The 8,208-nt window shown below is 32.8% G+C and overlaps 1 protein-coding gene across 4 annotated transcripts; it reads right to left on the bottom strand.

Moving 5' to 3' along the window:
- Nucleotides 1–1,098: 1,098 nt before the first annotated feature.
- Nucleotides 1,099–7,795, bottom strand: LOC130935851 (glutamate dehydrogenase 1). Of its 4 annotated transcripts, none has more exons than XM_057865755.1 (10): nt 7,509–7,795; nt 4,582–4,723; nt 4,330–4,443; nt 3,889–4,110; nt 3,456–3,530; nt 3,226–3,342; nt 2,709–2,959; nt 2,201–2,276; nt 2,011–2,097; nt 1,099–1,535 (listed from the first exon to the last, which is right to left on the bottom strand). In XM_057865755.1, the coding sequence occupies exons 2-10, from the start codon at nt 4,687–4,689 to the stop codon at nt 1,350–1,352; spliced, it is 1,236 nt and encodes a 411-aa protein (XP_057721738.1). In that variant the 5' UTR covers nt 4,690–4,723; nt 7,509–7,795; the 3' UTR covers nt 1,099–1,349. The 4 variants fall into 4 exon arrangements, with proteins under 4 accessions (XP_057721738.1, XP_057721741.1, XP_057721740.1 ...); XM_057865758.1 differs by having other exon boundaries at nt 7,541–7,794; XM_057865757.1 differs by lacking the exon at nt 7,509–7,795 and adding an exon at nt 5,319–5,427.
- Between the last annotated feature and the right edge of the window lie 413 nt (nt 7,796–8,208).

The following is an 8,208-nucleotide window of genomic DNA, read 5'->3' as shown; positions in this document are numbered from 1 at the left end:
AAAGACAATGAACTTAGAAGATTACTGTAGGAGTGTGCAAGATCTACTACTCAAGAGGATTCGTTGAGGGGATGATGAAAATTCAGAGAGCTAAGAAGGAAGCATGGGAGTACCTTTCCAAATGACGAAGAGATGCATGGAGTCGGGCCTTTTTTCCCAACCAAGCAAAATGTGACAATATATGTAACAATGCTTGCGAAGTATTCAATGCCAGAATCAAAGAAGCAAGGGCCAAACCAATTATCACACCACCAGGTACTTCAATTATTACTCCACCCATCATGACCCACCCAAATCACGCTCAACAATGGCAAAGAAGATGAAGGAGAGCAGAAAAGAAGAAACAAAGTGGTTTCTGATAATAAATTGGGGATTAGGGTTATAAAATAATTCAGGGACTAAATTGAGTTGAAAAATGATAACAGTCACGTCAAATATCCAACGTGGCGCCTCTCCATACATGTCATCATGCCGTTTGGGAATATTCTCCGGAAAATGTTTCAGGGACGATCGTGAGTCACCGTTGTTAAATTCGGAGACAATATTGGGGCCAATGCAAGTAAAAGGACCACTTTGAGAGTCGAGTGCAAGTTCAGGGACCACTTTGAGGTTTAGCTCAATAAAAATCGCTTTATGTAATAGACTAATATCACATCAATCCAAACAAAATACATTATTTACCCCCTTATCTTCTCTTCTCACCGTCAATCTCTTCCTTCCCCCGAGTTTCGAATTTCTTCATCATCGCTCCTTTGTTCTTCTTCTGAAGAAGAAAATAACCAAAAGAGAACAACATTATATTAGTCCAAGTCAACCTCAAGCCTTCCATTTTCCCAAGCAACCCATACTCTCCACTATTCTCAACCCCAACCAGAAATGCAACAACATCCAAACACGCACGTCCTTAGCAACAATAACCGTATGTGAAATGTTGATATTATGATTTATATTTAATTTAATGAAATAAACGACATGTAAAACTGAACTACACAATTTTTTTTCTTTACTTCTGTTACTTCATTTTTTTTTTAATTTTTACTTTGTTTTGTTATAAATTTCGTTTGTATTGATAGTGCAAAAGAATATCAACTAAAATAAGAAGATTGTACCTGAAAAAATATTTATACAACAAGAAGTTATGGAATATGAGTCCAAGTATAGATAAGGGAAACCATCCCTTGATAAATCATATATATATGATTTCATGAAAATGTGGGATGAGAATTCTAATTCACCATTTCATCCATCACATGAAAAAGCAATTTAAAAAGGGAAAACTTTGTGATTGGAACTCTTATTGAAAGCAGCAGCAGCAGCAGCAGCAACAACAGCACCATGAACGGATGATGTCAAGCTTCCCAACCCCTAAGGACAGTGGCCCTTGCAACACGGTTAACTGCAAGAGTGAAGGCTCCCATTCGAAGATCGCATTCATGAGTCTTGCACATTTCTTTCACATCTTTGAACCCTCTTGTCATGTACTTCTTTAGCTCATTGTTCACTTTCTCTTCATCCCACATGAACCCTTGGATGTTCTGTGTATGGAAAGAAACAAACATTCCAAGGATTATATATAGTATACTACAATGCTTCTACATATTGTAGAGCTTCTTTGTGAAATTATACTATGAGTAATATACCAAATCGGTCCCCAAAGAATTTTTAGTCCGACAATTTAATTCTCAACAAATTTTAATTACCAAATCAGTCCTTAATCCTTTATTTTGTTAAACATATCAATCCTCACATCCAATTTGGTAAAAAGTTAGACAAATCATTCTTGTCGTTATTTGGTAAAGACATACCCGTCCCTAATAGTTTTAAAATTCTCAAAAACCAGTCCCTCCATATAGTTGAACAATCTGGGAATGATATGTCTAACGAAATAAAATTTTGGGGACTAATTGGGTGATTAAAAATTATTGAAGTCTAAAGTGTCCGATTAAATATCTTTTAGGAACTAATTTGAAATATTACTCTTATACAGTTCATCCTGTCTGATTATTTTACCTGAACCCACTCAAAGTAACTAACTGTAACACCTCCTGAATTTGCATATATGTCTGGAAGGATCACGACTCCTTTCTTCTTCAGAATCTGCAAATTACCATGGCAGTTATCAATATTGCATTTCTTGGTTATTTTTCTTTCATTCTTTCCATTTTCTGGAAAAATAGAAGTGAAAAGGGAGAAAGCTAACCTCATCAGCCTCTGGGTCAGTGGGGTGATTGGCTGCTTCAATAATAAATTTGGCTTTGATTTCATTTGCATTTTCCCTTCAACCAAACAAAAGCGAAAAATAAATAAATAAGAGAATTAGATAGACCTACCCCAGATTCTGATTCATGTTTAGTACATTCATTTAGGAGGCCACGAGACAGAAGGTGATAAACTCATGCAATAAATAATTTGCTAGCATTTGAAATGAAGGTACTAAACTCACTAAGGAAAATGAATGGATCAGGTTTAATTCGCTTCAAGATGTTCAATAGTAATAATGCATTATCCCGTCTTAAGAGTTTGAAGTGGCTCATGCTTTGTATGACAAAAATGTCTAGCTTTTGTCGCATTTTCAAATCATTCAATAACTTATTTGTTGTTTGTATCCTTAACGGTTATTTTTGCCAGCGGCATAAACTTTCGGATACCATTTTGGTAGTTTACCTGCAAACATACATATCATTTATGTATTGTGTGGAGAAAAGTACCTATTAATGACACCCCCAAGAGCTGCTGGAAGCAGAACATCACAGTCTTCAACTAATATTGACTTAGGATCAATGGAATCACCACCATGGAATCCTTTAACTCCTTTGTGCTCTTTGGAATGCTTGAGTAAGCTTGGGATGTCAAGGCCATTGTTGTTCTTTATGGCTCCAGTTACATCACTCACAGCAATAACCTTTCCACCTCTCTCGCTAATTAATTGGGCAGCCCAAGATCCCACATTTCCGAAACCCTGATCACATACAAAGATGATATAACTGATGTTATGAATCAATCTCAAATTCATTAAAATACTAAGTGCATCAACTTTGAAGTAAATTTACCCTTTTGCTATCAACAAAGCTAATTTTGCATTCTTTTCTTATATATAAGCTATGGTGCAACAATCCAAAGCCTCATTTGTTGTTGTTACCACCATAATGTAGAAATAGAATGCATGTTAATTTCACAAACATAAGGATCAATTGGAGCAAAAAGTAAGGTACAAAAACTAATTACCTGTATGACAAACCGTTGTCCAGATACATTCTTCCCATACTCATTAAGCACAGCCTCTGTTGCATAGAGGACTCCTCTTCCTGTGGCTGCTTCTCTGCCTAGAGATCCACCAAGATCCTAGTTTGAAACATAATGTAGTTAGAAAAGAAAAGGGAGTTAATTATTAAGCATTTTTTGGTGCCAGATCAATGCTAATTCAAATTATATGACAAACATCAAAAGTTGCTTACTATCGGTTTTCCAGTCACAACTGCAGGAGAATAACCATGAAATTTCGAATACTCGTCTAGTATCCATGCCATTGTCTGCATACAAAATAACCAAACAGAAAGATAATATAGTTACAAAATTGTAATGGGGGCATCTTTTATTTATTTGTTTATTGCATATCTATTAGTGTGTCTTTAAGTCAACTATACATTATACACTTATAGTTACTGCTTAAGTGTCATTTTGACATTTTTATTGAATCATTTATAAATCATTGAATCAAATACCATTTGTATCATGATGCATTTATTTGTAAATATACTAGAAAAAGGTCAAAAGGACATTATTTTGAATAGTACATATAACATAAGTCAAGTATTGATTGTTAACAAAAGTATGATCTTGGTAATTTTACAAACAACTGCAGATTCACTGCTAAATCTTTGCACATACCTGTGGTCCTGTTCCCATATCGGGTGCAGGCACATCAGTGTGAGTTCCAATCAAATCATGGATTTTCTGTGTGAAAACTCTAGTTAGCCTTTCTAACTCAGAGAGACTTAGTTCTGATGGGTTACACCCTATTCCTCCTTTGGCGCCACCATACGGTATATTTGCTACCGCAGTTTTCCATGTCATTAGTTGTGCTAAAGCATTCACTTCATCTGGATCAACCTGTTTAATCCAATGTAAAACATAATTCAGATTGAGAACTGAGAAATAGCCACTATAGGAAAGAATGAAACATAATTTGAATGGAAAATTTGTAACAAATAGTTACTTTTGTGAAATGAGAACATGAATTGAGAGCAAGTCAAAGTGGTTAATTGAACTGTTTCATAATTCTTTTCCCTTCAATCAAACACATCCTAAGTTAGAAAATAGAATAATAACCTCAGGATGGTATCTGATTCCTCCTTTCATAGGGCCTCTAGCATTGTCATGTTGAACCCTGAACCCAACATATGATGCTAATGTGCCATCATCTTTAGGTATGGTGCATTCAACCTGCATTGTATGGATCATGATTTTTTATTTTTATTTTTTATGAACTATATGAAACAGAAGATGTGAAAACAACAAGAGTTAGAACCAATTTGCCAGAACAAACACATACAGAGAAAACCAAAGTAACTTTTCACTTACCTTGATTTCCCTGAATGGAATCAATAAACTTTTCTCAAGCTTTGAGTCCAATCCAAGAAGCCTAGAGGCCAACTTAAAGTTCCTGTTGGTAGCTACTAATGCATTCATTGTTCTTCTCCTTTTGAAACTCTATGCACTAACTCTGACACAACAATATTAAAAATCCTTTCAGTAAGAGAGATTTTCAAGCACAGAAAAGAGATCTTGCACTGTTACTGTAATATTGATTGGCACCAAACAAATGATGTGGAATATGAAACCAGATCCATAGGATGTATTTATAGCAGGAGGTAATACATTAGAGCAAGGTGGAGTCAATGTCAACAATATAAACTAGTAAAGTAGTCTAATATCGGACAAAAGAAATTGGATAAGTGCCAGCAACGTTAATAAATGATAACAATACCATGTGGATCAATATCAGCATTTAATCATGTGAGAGAATTATAAATGATAATAATAACAATAATAGAAAGAAATATATGATATCATCTATCTTGCAACGACTAAATATGTCATAATAATAATAATAATAAAAGGAAAAAACTCAAGACTAGATACATCTTAATTGAGTTTACATACAACTAACTTTTTTTTTGGTGGCAATTTATCAATGGCATGAATGATGTAGTTGCCATTTTACATGCAAAATCAACAAGATCATACAATAGGAAATAAAAATGTGAAAAGAAAGGGAGATACTGTTTTTTTCCTGTTATATATCCTCTGGATTGTACCTTGTTTTGTGATCTAGCTTCTTTCACATCACCATGAACAAAAGTTGTTATAGAAACCTAGCAAGCTACTAGGAATGTATATGTGATGAACAAAGTTTGATTTTTCTCACTTATAAGTTCAGGAACCCTTAAATACACTTGCTTATGTAGCTTATGAATGAACTGTGTAGCCAGTGTAATTATTATTATTATTATTATTATTATTATTATTGGGAAGAGGGTTTATTTTTTCAATTTTATTATTTTTATTTTTTTGCTCAAGATTTTAAAAGGAATCACAGGAAAAACTACTCTTACTATTACATCAAGAAGGGCCAAATTAGAAGTTCTGAGTGTCTCCAACATTATCTTAGGAGGCAGGATCCAGGTGAGGTTGGAACCAAGGGTACCCTTAACAGGTAAAAAGTTATTAGTGTTTGATTTGATCATTATTAAAATTACATTCATTGCACCAACAACATTTCCTCAATTGGAGTCCCCGGGTATTTGGGAAATATGAATGTAAAGTATTCAAAGTGACACATAAGTATCTCGTGGCTTGTGTTGCCGACTATGACTTCTAATCACATAATATAATATTCTTTGTTATCTGCCAATTATAAAACGAAGCAATGCCAAAGTTTACAGCGATGTATTTATACATTGAAGGTGGTGGTGCTTTTCTATTCCTATTTGTTAGTTTATATATATAATAAAACAACCCCAGTTGCCAACTTGTTCTTTTCATATTTAACTGGCAATCTTTGAATCTAACTATCTAAGGCTTTTATCTCAGCAACACTTGGGTATTCGGAAAAAAGAATATGTTAGGAATTGCCATTTAGAAATTGAAGTATATATATCAGTTTAATTTTGATGTGTTCACAATGTAAAATATTTTATAATTTGTTGCATATCATATTGGTTTTTTTAGATGATTATTTATAACAGTCAATATAAAGTATAATTATTGTTGCTAACGTAGATGTACGTGTATGCATTAAAATTAAATTTATATCTATATATAACGTAATGGGATAAGGTTGAAGTGAATTCTAAAGCAAGGGCAAGGGGATTCAACTAGATTAGCAGATGATAGGAATTTATCAGAGAGTAGTTCAAACTGAATCACTGATTAGGTAATCAAGTCAAATCAAATAATTAATAAAAACAAAAGGATTATTAACTCTTAAAAATGTTTGGAATGACACATGACATATGTGGCAGCCCAAAACCGAGGGAAATCTTAATTCCCACATCAGCATATGACTAACTAGTATTTATATATGCAGTTGGTTTGAACAACAAAATGGAGATCATAACCTCTTCCAAAAGCGGCTTTCCAGAATGCACTGTAGTTCGTTCATTATTGATATAATACAATAAGGTGGAAGGATTAGATTAAACATATTAGGCACACCCATAATTCTTATTTATATTGATGAAATCCTCTACACAAATCTAATTCAGTTTAAACAAGTGAGTTTCAAATTACCAGATCACAAAATTCATTAAAAGTTAGGTGGACTAAACTCTGTAATATTAATATACACTGATATAATTATTATTAAGATAGGTCGCGTACATTATACTTTTTGGGTGCGCCCCTTTTTTAAACCCTACAATATTATGGACTGCTTGTGTACCGAACTGTCATTTTCTATTGAGCTGTAAGCAATAAATTTTGTATGTATAAAAGAAATACCAGCTTAAATTTTATATGTCCTATGACTATTCACTCATAAAATTAACACAGGCATCAACAGTGTGATGATGCAATTCATGTGGGACTAACTAATAATTCATGTCTTCAAAGCAAATAATATGCCACAGTAATTAACATGTTTTAGAATTGACATAAAAATAAACTGATAATAATTAAAAAAAAAAACAAGAGAGGATTGCCTCCTTTTTTTTTTTTGGTGACTAGAGGATTGCCTCCTTTGAACAGCACTTCTAACCAACGTTATTTGTGAAATTGGTAATATAATTAGTAGTGGGCACTGAGGAAAAAGTACCGGTACCTCTTTATTCTAATTTAAATAAATATTAACACATAAATGAACAACTTTATTCTACTAGTTACTACTGATAGACATTGAATAATTTATATCAAATCCAACCTAAGAAAACAAGAGAGAATGAGTTAAAAAAGAAAAAACAAGCAAAATTTGTTAACACCACGTGAGAGAAAGAGATGAGAAAACATACCAAAGAAATTTAGAGAAAAATGTCGAACTCACAGTTTCACTTTCAGAAAACAGAAACAGCAATTCTGAAGCTTTTAATTAAACTGACTCCGAATCAGGTCAAAGCCAAAGACGAAGTTTAAGAGAACAGAGACAAAGGGTTATAAATACTTAATATTGGGAGAGAAGAGAATAGGAATTGAATTCCTTATATGGAATCAAATTCAATAAGGGAGAGGGAGGAACTATGCCTTTCAATTAATGGTTGCAACTTATAGAACAGAAATTATTTTTTATATTGGGACTTTTCGGTGTTATGTTAGAGAGTGAAGTTAACAGAGATTGGATGCGAGATTGGTGACAAGTGTATCTGGCAGGTGCGCGAGAAGCTGGCACTGTCAACTCGCAATTGGCGAGAAGACGTCACTTTCATTTGGAGAATAGCCAAAATAACGATGACAAATCCAAAAAAATTTTAAGTATGAAGACAAAAATATATATATATTAAAATAAATTTTGTTAAAAATTATTAATTATACAGAAATACAAAATTAAAAAAAATCAATAAATATTTTTATTTTTAAAATATTATTTATTATATATAATTTATAAAAAATAATTTTTTATTTTTAAAATTTGAATTTAAAATATTTTAATTGAATTATAGATAACTTGTTATTTTAACTAATTTTTTTATACACATTTAATAATAAAAGGCTAAA

This window comes from Arachis stenosperma, chromosome 6, assembly GCF_014773155.1.
Source record: "Arachis stenosperma cultivar V10309 chromosome 6, arast.V10309.gnm1.PFL2, whole genome shotgun sequence".
NCBI classification, from domain to species: domain Eukaryota; kingdom Viridiplantae; phylum Streptophyta; class Magnoliopsida; order Fabales; family Fabaceae; genus Arachis; species Arachis stenosperma.
Note: the sequence above shows the minus strand (reverse complement) of the source record. Positions and strands in the feature narration are given on the sequence as shown.

Coding starts and splice junctions, on each gene's coding strand:
- LOC130935851 (XM_057865755.1), bottom strand. CDS start 4,689: ATGAATGCATTAGTAGCTACCAACAGGAACTTTAAGTTGGCCTCTAGG. Junction 3,343..3,455: donor TTGTGACTGGAAAACCGATA/GTAAGCAACTTT, acceptor GTTTCAAACTAG/GATCTTGGTGGATCTCTAGG. Junction 1,536..2,010: donor GTTACTTTGAGTGGGTTCAG/GTAAAATAATCA, acceptor TTCCATACACAG/AACATCCAAGGGTTCATGTG.